Genomic DNA, 15,082 nt, shown 5'->3' on the forward strand with positions numbered 1-15,082 from the left:
CTGGAAGAATTCTGGTCTGTTAGGAAATCTTTTATCCCTGAGATGTGGTAGGGTCAAGGGAGAAATGACACCAGCATCCTCTCAGCCTGTTGACTGGGAAGCCTTCTTCCGTCTGATGAGTTCTCACTGTCCAAGTCCCTGTCATCATCAGCTCTGGGAGACTCTCCCTGAACCCCCAAATTTTACTGCTAGTCACTCCTCCCTGTCCAATCTCCTTTTCCTCCATGGTGAGGGCATCCTCAGCTTGTTGGCTTGGCACACAGTCATAGTTTGCTGAACTTCAATGTTGAACTGAATCACATTACCTTTTTATGTGCAATATTCTTGGTGCAAACAAATCCATTGACAACCACAGAATCAAATTTCTTTCCACCTGGGATCTAAGAAAATAATACAATTCAATATACATCTTTAGAATGCAGTCAAATGAATTCTCTAAGTATTTATTTCCACTTTTTATTTTCACTATTATGTAACCAAATAAGAACAAAAAGTTCTAGGATGCATTTCTTCCTTTCAACCAATAATTAATGGCACCTTCCTACAATCATCAACTCTCTAACATACTACTTGGTACTCTAAAATACCCATTTGACCAAACAAATTAATGCCAGATGTCAATTAAAACCAGTATTAAACACCATAGGCAAAAATTATAGGCAAAACTCCACTACTCTCTAAATAAAACAATTACCCACTGCTTTTCCTCAGAACAGTAACAGCCATGACTACTCTCTAAATAAAACAATTAGCCACTGCTTTTCCTCAGAATAGTAACAGCCGTGTGTGAAAAGAGGCCTTCTTATAGATGACACATCAAGAAGAGGAAGTAGGAAAGTTCGGGTTTCCTACTCATTGCAAGCCCAACTTAGCCCCACCCCGACTCATCTCTCACTTCCTAAGAGTGGCTTTTATGACCTTTAAGTGCACTGCTACCAAATAGGACAGAAAAACTTCCCTCTCCTCACCGAGCATCCTTCCTGGTAACGACCCTTTCAGATTACCATTAAGAGACAAATTACTAGTGGGCCCATCTCATGAATGCCGAACAGGAGAAAAACATTGGCAGAGCTCACTTTTTTGATGTGGACAAACTGGCGGATATCCATGTCATCATCCCGGTTCTTGACGTCAGGTCGGACTGTCTGAACAACCTGGCAGACCAGGGATACGATGATGTCCCTCCAAGACGTTGACAATGACTCACTATGGAGCAACTGTTGGAGCAGCGCCATCATGTGGTTATGATTAGCTGAACTACAAAAATGTTACAGGAGAGACAAGTTTGCACAGTTAATACTGCCAGAGACAACAGCTCTGAAGATGCAACACAGTCTACAAAGAAATCAGCACATGACTTAATGGCTTACAGGTAAGATCTTCTTGGTCATTTTATTCTTTCAGCATATCTGCACCTTAATGCTTTTGCATATAAAGAAAATCTGTGAATATCTTCAATTAAGATAACCCATTTAAGGGAGGTTCAAGAAGGAAGAGATATATGCATACTTGTAGCTGACTCATGATGTTGTACAGCAGAAACTAACACAACACTGTAAAGCAATTATCCTCCAATTAAAAAATTGAAAAATAAATAAAACAAAAAGTCTATGGGTTTGATAAAAAAAAATAAATGCCCTATTTAATTCAATTAAATTTTAACACATAAAAAACAACGGGGATAGACAAGCACAACTAGGATGCTCTGCTTTATTAGAAGTTTCACCAGAACAGGCTTCATTTCCTTAGTAATGTTAGCATGTTTGACTTTATAAGGAAGAACTATACAAATGCCTATCAAGTCACTTAAGGTTAGAAAAATGGCGAATTAAAATGAATAAGCTCACTGCCTTACAGCAACCTCTCCATAGCTTGTTTCTCTCCATTCTCCTCCCTCAGCAGCTCCAGGTTGTTATGATGCCAGCCCAAAGGTGTGAAAGGCAGTTCTTTGGATTTTTCCTCAACTCGACGGTTAAATAAGGATTCTAAGTGTAAAATAAGAAATTATATTCATGGTCAAGTTTTATACCATCTACTCAGAGATTTAGAAATCACCAACTTGTCTTTTTAAAATTTTTAAGTTAGCCAATTCAAATTATTGATGTAAAAAAAGCAAGGACATGTTTAAATTCATAGATAAAAAAATTAAGTCTGAGTTAGATCGTCAACATTCTCAACAGCCAAAATCAGAGACAGAAGTGTTAAGAGTAAATTTACATAAGCAACCAGGGCTCTCAAAAAAGTAACTATAAATATGGCTTTTGAAAAGCAAATGAAATGAGATTTGTTTACAGTCTTTTTATTTATTTGGGGATATTAAAAAAGAGAGGTGGTTAATTTTCCCTATAAAATCACAAACTGAACACTGCATTCAACAGATATCAGAATGCAAGGAGAACTTGTGATAGTGTGGGTGCTGAGAAAAGCTCAGCTTTGATTCGTCTGAACCAGGATATGACAGTCTAGAAAGTCTACTCATACAATCCTTTCAGTGTTTCTTTTTCAACACTAGAACAAAAAAGGCTTTCTTCTTAATTGGCAAAACTTTTACAAGTCAGACCAAAAAATTAACTGTGAAGAAATCAAAACATGGTAAATAGTAATTTATATAAAATTTTGTAAATGATCAAAACAAAAAAAAATAGGTAATACTAAATGCTTTGCAAAAAAGATGCTCACTAAATAACTTTTGAAACTGTGATTGAATAAATGGAAAGAAAAGAGGTAAAAATTCTCTAGTCTTTTGCCTCTTAAACTGAACAAATGACAAAAAACCTTCAACTAAACAGTCCAGCAGCCTCCAGATAAAGGCAGTGTCCATGACAAGTGAGGTACAAGAACAGCACATTTCAATTATGTAAAACCCTTGGTCTATAAACATCTGGTTGAACCAGACGCTTGAAGGTGAATTTAGAAACACTAAGTTGTGACACTATCTGTCAGCAGCTGCCCTTGTACCAGCTCGCCCTCTTTTATGTGAAACCCTCCCATTATCTGAGGCCTAAGCTGTAGCGTGTTATGGACCAAATAAGTGTGTCTTCACTCCACAGCAAGCTAAGTAGGGATGGGGTTAGGAAAAGTTCGTATTCTTCTGTACTTCCTTTCATCCCCATGGAAATGATAGGCAGAATTAGTTCTTTATTTCCTTCAGTCCACTTGTTGTCCAAATCCAGAGAGCAAGCAGCATCCTCAATTAGATGTGATCTGCCTGTGGCTTTTTGATAAGCTTGACAATCACTTGATGATATGTCTATCAATACTTAATACTATATTCGTGATACAAAAAAGCATATTCGTGATATAGAAAAGCCTTTAAATGAATAAAATTCAAAATCTAGGTAAAGACTTTTAAACAATTATTTTTCAGATCAGAGACCTCTCAAACTAAGTCCAAGTTTATATTTTTGGTTCTCAGCAGTTTCAAGGCTACTACCCATATTGAAAAACTGTGTTCCTATGGTACTAAAACAATATAATGCATTGTCAGTACTCACTCAGTGCCAATCAGTATCCTGGGCCCACAGTATATCTCCATGAACAAGAAACATCATCCCATGTATAGCTTTTGATAAAATTACCTTTGATGAAGGCGTCACTTATTGATAGCTGTTGTCCTCCATTGTCAGAAATCAAATACTCTGCATGCCAGGGAGAGAACAGAGAGAGGAGGAAGGAAAGGACAGGCCCATGACTGTAACAGGCTAGCATAATTATACAGAAAACACACCCACACACAAAGTATTACTCACACTAAACCCATCACAGCCAAGTCACGGAAACTTTAGGCTAAAATATCGATTTATAACTTATTCTGCACACTTCATACTAAACTTGATATACTTAATAACTCAACAGAGCCATGAGACAGCAATGACAGATAATCTTTTTAACAGACCATTTTTCCCTTATCAAATCTGAACTGCTTTATGAAAACTGAGGTCTGTCACAGATTTGCATGACAAGCCTAAAAAGTTACACTCTTTTTCTCATCCATAGACAAATTATAACAAATAATGAGTTCAGATAAAGAACACACTGCATAAAGAAAACATAAGGTGGGGTTTTTTGAATTTCAAAATATAAGCTATAAAACAAATTAATACAAAAATGATAATGGAAGAGAATTAAGATATAACTTATCAGGATTATATTAGTTTTTAATTTGAGTTTTAATGTTTCAAAAATTCTAACCGAACACTTCCAAATAGTTGCTAAAAGATAACTTCTGAACACACTCTGAATGTGTTCTTTCAAAACTTTTAGAATATTAAATATTACAAGTGAAACTTATTCTTTACTTTCGCATGACCTTTCCTCTAGGTCTGTGACCAAGCACAGCTCAAATGAGGTTCTTTCTACCGTGCAAATTTAACCACAATGCATTTTAAGTCTTTTAAGGTAAAGGTGATCCACAAAATTCTTTTCAAGTAGATCTCATTTATAAACAAAAGGGCTTCAAAAGCCAATACACTCATCCTTCAAAACAAAAAAGCAGAGAGAAAAAAGTTTAGCAAGTTCAAATGTGCCATGCCAAATACAATATAATCAAGTACGTGGACCAGTGAAAACAGATATTATACTTTATTTCTACACCTCCCTCACAGAAATTAATAATGCCAATGCCTGTTTATCCAACTAATATACAGAGGCTTTAGAAGCTTTACTCTTCAGTCTAAAGGATATATATGTACATATATATATATAAAATTTCAGAAGCAATGGATTTTCCCCATTTTATTATGAAAAAACTTTAAACATACAGGAAACCCTATATATCCTCCACCGAGACTGAACAATTGTTAATGACTTGCCATATCTGATTTCTCTGTGCACTGTTTTCCCAGACCATTTGAAGTTACACGTATCATGACATTTTACCACTAATACTTCAGCATGCATCTCTTAAAAAATAAGAGCATTCTTCTCTAGAGCCACAATATTTACACACTTAAGAAAACTGACAATTTCTTAATATCATCATATTAGTCCATATTCAGGTTTATCTGTTTCCAAAATGCTTTAATAAAATTTTTCCCCTCAAACCTGGATCCATTAAGGTTCATACATTACATTCTCTTCATTTTCTCTTAATCTAAAGTAGACCTTCTACCTTTTTCTTTCTCCTGATATTGAATTTTGAAAGAACTCAGGCCAAATGTCACATTCTGGATTAGATGGATTGTCTCCTCACGGTGCTGTTTAACTTGCTCTTATATCCCCATGTTTCCCTATAAAATGTGGAGTTAGGTCTAGGGGTTTGAGGAAGTCATGCTTTTCATTTTCTTTTATAGGTACTACCTGCTAACTTTCTAAGAACAGTTCAGAATCCTGCTTCCAACACATAATAAAATATATTTTAACTGCATTACTCTCCATAACAAATAGTGAGAAATTAATCAAACCAGAAGGTCACACTGACTCAGTTTTACAAGTTTCTGAAAATGAGTTAGCTTATGTAATACAAAAAAACATGAGCATCTTTTTAAGCATAGATACTTAAACAAATGTTAAAAATTTGTATTTCCTCTGTGTTAAAAGCTAGAGAATGATCCCTAAGAAAAGATTTAACAATTTTAGTAACCATTATTTTTAATGGAAAGATAAGAATCACCCATTCTCATTTGTATTTAAGAGAAATGAACACCAGACACAGGAGAAATCTACTATTCTTCATTTTCTGAATTAGATCATTCTGATGACTTTATTTTCTGGTAACCAGTGTTTCTCTTAATTACAATGTAGAAAAAAACAATTTATTATGTCTCAACTTCACAAAATAGAAAAAAAAAATTCTTGTTATTATGCTAAAAGCTAACGAGAGAGAAGTGTGAAAGCCAGAAACATTTACTAAGGGGTAAAAGTCCTCAAATTACAGGCTCTCTGAAATCAATACTAAGAAAGAAGGTAATTATTCTGGTACGTGTGTGTATACACATATATGGGCTTCCCTGGTGGCTCAGACAGTAAAGAATCCACCTGCAATGCAGGATACCTGGGTTCAATCTGGAATGTTACTCAGCCATGAAAAAGGAATGCAATCTTGCTATTTGTGAAAACATAGGTTCACCTACAGAGTATTATGCTAGGTGTAATAAGTCAGAGAAATACAAATACTGTATGATTTCCCTTATATGTGGAGTCTAAAAACAAAACAAATGAATAAACAAAGCAGAAATAGAGTTATAGATACAGAGACCAAACAAGTGGTTGCCAGAGAGGAGGAGAGTGGAAGAAGGGAAGAAATAGGTGAGGGAGATGAAAGGGTACAAACTTACAGTTGCAAAATAACTAAGTCATGGGTATGAAATGTATCATGTGGGGAATATATTCAATAACTGTAGTATCTTTATATGGTGACATATTGTACTGAACTGGCAATCATTTCAAAATGTATAGAAAGACGGAATCACTGTTGATCAATTATACTTCAAAAACAAACTCAGAAAAAGAGATAAGATTGGTGGTTACTAGAGGGAGGGCGTGGGGGAAGGGGAACTGGATGAAGGCAGTGAAGAGGTACAAACTTTCAATACCAGGGACGTAATGTATAACACAATAATCAACACAAGTATATATCATATGTGAAAATTTTTAACAGTAAATTCTACGAGTTCTCACCATAAAGAAAAAATTTTTTTCTATTTCTTTAATCTTGTATCTATGTAAGATGATCGATGTTCACTAAACTTAGACTGTGATGAAGAACTGAAGTTACTCAGTCGTGTCTGACTCTTTGCGACCCCATGGACTGTTGCCTACAAGGCTCCTCTGTCCATGGAATTTTCCAGGCAAGAGTACTAGAGTGTGTTGCCATTTCCTTCTCCAGGGGATCTTCCAGAGCCAGGGATCAAGCTCGGGTTGCCCACATTGCAGGCAGACACTTTACCGTTTGAGCCATACTGTACATCTTAAGATTATATACTGCTTTTTGTCTATTATATCTCAATAAAACTAGAAGGGGGGAAAAATAACAACAACAACAACCAGGCACTCTCCATCTCCTCATTATCTTGGATTTCACTTCTTCTTAGCAGTGAGTGTTCTTTCTTATCTTGACAGAAGTTTTAAAAAAAAAAAAGCTTCAGTTAATATTATATCAACTTCCCCAAATAACTGACCTAACTTTTCTTTCTTTGCATCACAATTTTAAAAATCTTTTCCAAGATATCCTTGACATTCCCTGCAGTCTTCAGTATAGTCTAGACTTCTGCTCACCTGCCACTTTTTTGAAAGCACTGACTCCTCTTTTCAGACTGATCCTCATATGAAGGCTAACTCTCACAATTTTTGTAGAAAAAAAATTTTTTTAAAGGTTGAGGTCAGAAAATTGCCAGTGGAGTTGTGACAGTTTTTCCAACTGTCGGTGCTTCCCCTTTCATTTTCCTTAGAGATGCGATTTGAGGGTGCACTGTCAAAACGTCAACGGAGCCTTCTATTTCATTCTTCTCCTAAGATTATGAAGTTGGGTTTCCTAAAGCAAATGTTTAACTGCGCTCAGCAGCTCACTTTTTGCTATTATGAATTTCATGATGTCAGTTCACTTTCTTCATGATTTCAAAAGCTCCTTAACTTTCCAAGAGATGAAATCATCAAGTCAAAAATGTATTTTATAACTCTACTTGCAGCACAATGAAATTGCCACCAACTACATCCAGGGAATAGATACCTCTATCAAGATAGATCATGCCACCTCTGAACCACATCTGTCATTCATACGACAAAAATCCAAATCCTCCACATGACCACCATCTACAGTTAATTCTCACCCAAGTGCCCAGTCTGCTTCACTTTCCTACTCACCCAATGTTCACCACCATTTTTCCAATTTCTGCTTTGAGGATTCTGATAAAGATGTGTATCATACTCATGTTCAGTGCTAGTCAGGTCTCTCCTTTTCTTAAACCTAAACTGGCTTTTAATTATATCCAACAAAGTAAGCCTCATCATCTTTTTTTTTTTTTTTTAAAGCATTTCTTTTCTGCATCCTGCTATGGTCAATTTTACTAATGGCTTAACCTTATTTTTCCTTTTATACCAAATGTCCTTTGAATTAAGATTTTTGAGTCAGTAGACTAAAACCTCAAATAGAACAGCTAAAAGAATGATTTTTTTTTTTTGTATTAGAGAAGAAAACTTTTTTATAAATACAGCATGTACACAACAAGCATTTTACGTAATAAAGATGCTTTGGAATGTGTGAATGTTCTTCACCAGTCTAGTTCAAGCACCTGGAAAGGTTTAGTGAAACACTATGCTACTGGGTCACAGCATAAGTAAAGAGGCTTTAAAATATTAAATGAAAAAAGAGAAATGAATAGAGCAGAACATCCATGTTATAATGCAAAGAAATGCCACCTTGGCAGTTGCACATTATGCTAAGGGAAAAGCAGTCAGATGCTGTTCCCTTTAATGACTAAAGCTTTAAGCTGGGTGTGGTGATACTAAGGGAGGAAATAAGAAATGAAAGGAACTGGAACCAACCAAAAAGAAAAAAAACATGTGGAGAAGAGGTGTGGGAAAAATGAGAAAGGGTGGACCAAAACCCACAGCAAATCCCCTCAGCCACGGGGACAGAGGAAGCAAGGAGGACAGGCCGGATGAGATCCACGGCCCAACTCTCCAGCCTGTACTCAGATTCCAGGTGGTGACTCCCTCCTACCTTTTTGGTCAGCAGGGTGAGGGGGCACATGTGGGTACTTGGAGGGCTTCTTGATATGGAAGTTCACGTTGTCCAGCTCCACGTTCAGGCTGATGGAAGCGGCTGAGTCACTGTCCACTGTGGACTGGAAACTGCTGACTGATGTGCGCTTGCTAGGACTGGCAGAGTCTTTTAGTGTTGGGGAGGGGAAAGAAATACAGGGAGAGGAGGGGAGTAAAAACGGGTTTCATCAGGGTATTGGAGGAAAGGAGAAAAATGTTTTTTTTTTTTAATATACAAGCCCAATGTGCAATACCAAAATGGATACAGTATTTTCATGTATTGATACTTCTGTGTAGACTTAATAAAATTTGAACCAGTTAAATATAAAGTGAATTTTTTAAATAAATATATTGGAGGTTCTGCAGAGAGAAGGCCTGATATCATAGCGAAGAGGTGAGAAAGTTGTCTACTGCAATATTATTAGCTCGGAGTTATTTTTAAGCTGCTGCAAACTAAAGACTACAGCGAAATCTGAAAACACCAGTGATTTAATGAATTGGTTTCTTAAGAAAATACTGTATCTAGGACAATGATTGCTATCAGATGTTCTTTACGTTTAGTTGAAGCCATAAAACTTAATACTAGGACTGTTCCAACTAAATAAAAAAAATACTCTATCATACATACACATTAATGATTCATAAAAACTAAAACGTCAGAAAGTGAAACTCACTAGTCAAATTATCATCACCTTCTTCAGCTATCTGCTCAGTGTCACTGTCATCAAACTTGATGTCTTTAAACCAGGATGGCTCAGAGTGTCCTTCCACAGAGTTCACCGAGTCACTGTCCGGAGAAGGGGTCTCGGAAAATTCTGTACTCTGAAAAAGTCAAGACAGAATCCAAGCAATTGACCCACAATGGCAACAATGTTGAGGCTGTCACACTACAAATAAATTCTAGCCTAATATTTGTATAAGGCTAACCACTGAATATATTAAATAAGCAAATAAGTAGGAACTTTAAGTTGTAAGCCAGCATTATAACTGGCAATTCCACTCTTACAACTATAATATTCACGAATCAGCAGGCTAAAAGGCAGCATATTATGACCAAACATATTATACAGATTTTATAGTGTTTCATTTCTTTTATTCCTGAGAGTGAAGATGGCTTAGAATTTATCATAACCCTGTGCCAATTCTAGGACACAACTTGGAAAACTGTTAGATTTTCAGACATAACACCACCAGTCTTTGGGATCATCCATCTTTTCTACCCAATGATTTTCCAACTTTAGTTCACAAAGGTGTTACTGGATATTATTTTATCAAATTAATATAAACAAAAAGTTTATGTTAAAGTTTTTTAAAACTTCTGAGTACGTGATTTCCATGTTCCTAATCAAACTAAAGAAACAGAAAAGAAAAAGAATATTCACCATTTTATCAGTTATACAATTTAATACTGCTATGGAGTCAAAATCTATTGCAACAGTAACATTAAATTTCTTAATGATTTTATTACATATACTTCCTCTTAATCCTAAAAAAAACAGACATAATAAAATTAAAAACCACTAAGGGTAAATGACACTACAAAGTCAAGCTTAAGAAAAGCTGCACAAACGAAAAGTTTGGGATTTCAAAGGGTTTTTCATCACAACTACCAACCACGTAAAAATGTTAGAGCTTTCCTCAAATGGCAGGGACAACACACTAGAAAAGTGTATCACTGGGTAACTCAACGACTTTTTATTCCCAATGACGAGGAAGACTTGGTAACGAAGCTCTCTGTATTCTCGTTAGCCGTACCACTGAACACTACCTGCAGCGGCCTGTACAGCGCATACTCATCCCTGAAGAGCTGGTCGTGGTGACTGACACAATCCAGCCAACGTCCATCCACCATTGCCTGTCCAATTGCTATAGCCTGTGCCCTGAATCAAGACCAGAGAAAACAAAAACTTTTAAGAGAATAATTTTACAAGATGAGACACCAACTGAATTTATGTTCTATTCTAATCAGAGTTGGAACTTCAAACAGTCCTTGGATAGGTGAGGGATAAAACAAGAGAGATTTGAAGCTTACTTAAAAGATTTTCTCAAGTACCATAGTAAAGAAGAACCTACAGAGAAGGCAGTCCCAACAAGACCTAATTTCAATTACACAAACATCAACAAGTACTCAAGGCAAGCATCATTAGTTCAGTTCAGTCACTCAGTCATATCCAAGTCTTCGCAACCCCATGGACTGCAGCATGCCAGGCTTCCCTGTCCATCACCAACTCCCAGAGATTACTCTATTCATGTCCATAGAGTCAGTGATGCCATCCAACCATCTCATCTTCTGTTATCCCCTTCTCCTGCCGCCTTCAATCTTTCCCAGAATCAAGGTCTTTTTCAATGAGTCAGTTCTTCACATCAGGTAGCCAAAGTACTGGAGTTTCAGCTTCAGCATCAGTCTTTCCAATGAAAATTCAGGACTGATTTCCTTTAGGATGGACTGGTTGGATCCCCTTGCTGTCCAAGGGACTCTCAAGAGTCTTCTCCAACACCACAGTTTAAAACCATCAATTCTTTGGTGCTCAGCTTTCTTTGTAATTCAACTCTCACATCCACTGATCTTAGCTTTTTCAATGTTGAGTTCTAAGCCAGCTTTTTCACTCTCTTACACCTTCTTCAAGAGGCTCTTTAGCTCCTCTCTGCTTTATGCCATAAGGGTGGTGCCATCTGCATGTCTGAAGTTATTGATATTTCTCCCAGCAATCTTGATTCTAGCTTGTGCTTCATCCAGCCCGGCATTTCTCACAATGCACTCTGCATGTAAGTTAAATACGGTGACAATATACAGCCTTGACATACTCATTTCCTGATTTGGAACCAGTCTGTTGTTCCACATCCAGTTCTAACTGTGGCTTCTTGACCTGCATACAGAATTCTCAGGAGGCAGGTCAGGTGGTCTGGTATTCCCATCTCTAAGAATTTTCCACAGTTTGTTGTGACCTACACAGTCAAAAGCTTTGGTGTAGTAAACAAAGCAGAAGTAGATGTTTTTCTGGAACTCTCTTGCTTTTTCGATGATTCAGCGGATATTGGCAATTTGATCTCTGGTTCCTCTGCCTTTTCTAAATCCAGCTTGAACAGTTCATGTACTGTTGAAGCCTGGCTTGGAGAATTTTGAGCATTACTTTGCTAGCATGTGCTGCTGCTGCTGCTAAGTCACTTCAGTCGTGTCCGACTCTGTACGACCTCATAGACGGCAGCCCACCAGGCTTCCCCGTCCCTGGGATTCTCCAGGCAAGAATACTGGAGTGGGTTGCCATTTCTTTCTCCAATGCATGAAAGTGAAAGTGAAGTCGCTCAGTCATGTCTGACTCCTAGCGACCCCATGGACTGTAGCCTACCAGGCTCCTCCGTCCATGGGATTTTCCAGGCAAGAGTACTGGAGTGGGTTGCCATTGCCTTCTCATGAGATGAGTGCAATTGTGCAAGCATACCCCTGTACTTAGTAGAGGAGGATAAAAAAGACTGTTGAGAACAGTATGGCTCCTGTCCTCAAGGAGCTTACAGTCTTTGAGAAGACAATACCAAATATTATAGATGTAGGTATAAAATGTATACACACACACACACATATATATACATAAAATAGACACTAACACATTGGATTTATATGGCATTTTATAATTTATCAAAAAATTTAGTCCATATTATTTCATTTTCACAGCTTCTTCACAGGATCATATTTTCATATTTTTCTCACTGGAGCTGAGAAGTCAAGTCTCAAACAGACTGAATAACTTCACAGAGGGCATAAAGTTAAAAAAAGATACAATCCAAACTGGAAGCCAGAGCTTCACTGTTTACAGCTATTTCTTCTCTTCCACATACTTGTTTCTTCCTATGGGAGGAGGAGTAGCTACTCTAAACAAGCAGAAAAGCCAAGCGACACGCCACCCTGAAAGGCAACAGGACCTGTCTGGTGCTTTCACACAAATGATTTGTGAGGCCAGATAGCACACTCTAGGTGTGGCTAATGGACCCAGTTCTGAAGACAGGTTGAAAGTCCACATTAGGGAGCAGAAACAGGAGAATCCACTGTGGCCTTGCTGCTGCTGCTGCTAAGTTGCTTCAGTCGTGTCCGACTCTGTGCGACCCCATAGATGGCAGCCCACCAGGCTCCCCCGTCCCTGGGATTCTCCAGGCAAGAATACTGGAGTGGGTTGCCATTTCCTTCTCCAATGCATGAAAGTGAAAAGTGAAAAGTGAAAGTGAAGTCGCTCAGTCGTGTCCGACTCTTAGCGACCCCATGGACGGCAGCCCACCAGGCTCCTCCGTCCATGGGATTTTCCAGGCAAGAGTACTGGAGTGGGGTGCCATTGCCTTCTCCGACTGCGGCCTTAGGTTCTAGCTATATTCCCCAATCCTGCTTAACTGCAGAACTGAGTTTTGGGAACTACTGCACATTTCTGCTTTTAATAAATAAGGTAAACTGTGACCCCCATTTGGCTCCTTGCATCTACTGATTACAACACAGAAGGGAGGAGGGTTGAGTAACTAACACCCCAAACACCAAATGCAGAAATCAAACAGCATCCTACTCACAAAGCAAGCTGTTTCCTTTATGACATGTCATTAAAAATAAATTCATAAATTTTTCTTAAGACCCATTACCTTGTAGCAATGTGTCCATTTCGGATTAACCAGTTGACTAACTCCTTTCCTACAATGCAGTTGGGGTGTGTTCTCAGCCAGTAGCGGTGATCCTGAAACTCCATTCCACTGCTGTGATGGCAGATTTTCTTCCATAGGTCTTTTAACTGAACACTGTCCTGAAATCACATTATAAGCAAGCAATTACTCCTGAGAAAGATACTATACACTTTCAGATTTCTTCCTGTGATTTTTATACTCATGAAAGGAAACTCAATTCAGATTTCTTTGTCAGAGCTAACTTACATGATTTAATAGAAATGACACATGCATGGAGAACAATTTGTACTCAGCTCATCTAATTCCAAACAACTTTTTCTCTTGGGGAAAAACTATCCCAAGTAATTTTTTTCAATATATTATCAGTCTCCTGATTATCTGAAAAGAAAATTTCACATTCCTCTTTGGAGACAGAACGAATAAGAAGGGAATAATCACGTTACTCTAAAGTAACTATTTCTGTAGGTTTCACTTCATCAGATTTTCACCTATACCCAACTTTCATCAGGGAATTACTCCCTGCTCAAGAACACTTCAACACTGCTCAGCATCTACAGGTTCTAATCTAAAACTGACAAAGACTGAATTCACCACCTTCCACCAAGTAGCCCCAAATAACTTTCCATTTTCATTGCCCACAGAATCAAACTTAACATCCCTCCAAACCTCTCCCAAATCATAAACTCTAATTCAGTCCATGGAAAATGCCAGGCTTATTCTCACCTCTATACCTTTCCCCACACTTTAAATAAGATTTTCTTCCTTCACTGCCCACCCAAATCCATTCAATCCTTCAAGATCCAGTGCAAGCCTTTCAGTTTAAAACCTTTCCCGACTTCTCCACTACTAGCGCTCTATTTTTTTTACTACTAAAGTATTACTTCTTTTACTATCACGGACCTGCTCATTGACCTCATTTTTACTTTCTGAATTATAAACCTGAGGAGTGAAACCATATCTTCCATTTCTTTGAGTCACTCTTATGATTGAACACAGTAGTTTACAGAGATAAATTCAATAAACTGATTACCACCTACTTAAACATATAATATTAAATGTCTAAAAAGTATTCCACATGTATGAGAAACATATCCCAAAGTTTAAGCAGCAATCTGGGATATAACTCAAAGTTAAGCTCTAGAATTACAGAGGTACCTGAATTCTGATCTTCATAGTGGTCAAGAAAATATTAATGCAGCATATGAGCATGGGCTGCTTGACCAATTTCAGGTGAGCCTAATAAAAACTTAAGCAAATTAGTTCCTCTAATTAATATGCTAACTGGCTATTTCAATTTCATTTGCCTTTAAAAAAAAAAATCAATGAGACGAAACATTCTTCATGCTCAAAACCTGCAACGGCTCAAAGATATTGGACTGGTACCAGAAGAATTTTTCGTTCATCCTCAGTGGTCTCTGTCCGAACATACGTTCGGTTAGCCTGGGGACTGACAGACGTCTCGTATGATGGTACCATTGGAGACGCAGATCGATCCAGTGACAGATTAGTAATGCTGGCTGATCTGGAAATTGAAAACAGAAAGTGAAAACACAGTTGTAAATTTTTCATCGACAGAGAGAATTACAGTGAAAGTTCATTTTTAAATAAATGCTTACTTGCCAATGTTAGGGGCACTTTTAAAAGTAGTTATGATGGTTATGTATGACACTATTACTGGGAAAGCTGGAAGAAGAGTATCCAGGAATTCTCTGCACTATTATTTCCA

The 15,082-nt window shown here is 37.5% G+C and overlaps 1 protein-coding gene across 11 annotated transcripts in view; it reads right to left on the minus strand.

The window, feature by feature from the left end:
• PIKFYVE (phosphoinositide kinase, FYVE-type zinc finger containing) overlaps window positions 1-15,082 on the minus strand; it is an 80,299-nt gene that overhangs the window by 42,265 nt on the left and 22,952 nt on the right. For 8 of the 11 annotated variants that reach the window (XM_070387409.1, XM_070387416.1, XM_070387430.1 and 5 more), the window contains 9 exons: window positions 14,740-14,878; window positions 13,318-13,475; window positions 10,469-10,580; window positions 9,375-9,522; window positions 8,660-8,827; window positions 3,579-3,638; window positions 1,856-1,985; window positions 1,077-1,257; window positions 306-380 (listed from right to left, as the gene is read on the minus strand). In XM_070387409.1, coding sequence (XP_070243510.1) covers window positions 306-380; window positions 1,077-1,257; window positions 1,856-1,985; window positions 3,579-3,638; window positions 8,660-8,827; window positions 9,375-9,522; window positions 10,469-10,580; window positions 13,318-13,475; window positions 14,740-14,878 — 1,171 coding nt within the window. Of the gene's footprint in view, window positions 1-305; window positions 381-1,076; window positions 1,258-1,855; window positions 1,986-3,578; window positions 3,639-4,566; window positions 7,052-8,659; window positions 8,828-9,374; window positions 9,523-10,468; window positions 10,581-13,317; window positions 13,476-14,739; window positions 14,879-15,082 lie in introns of those variants that run through there. The other 3 variants (XM_070387455.1, XM_070387447.1, XM_070387477.1) reach the window with 2 other exon arrangements.

This window comes from Bos mutus, chromosome 2, assembly GCF_027580195.1.
Source record: "Bos mutus isolate GX-2022 chromosome 2, NWIPB_WYAK_1.1, whole genome shotgun sequence".
NCBI lineage: Eukaryota > Metazoa > Chordata > Mammalia > Artiodactyla > Bovidae > Bos > Bos mutus.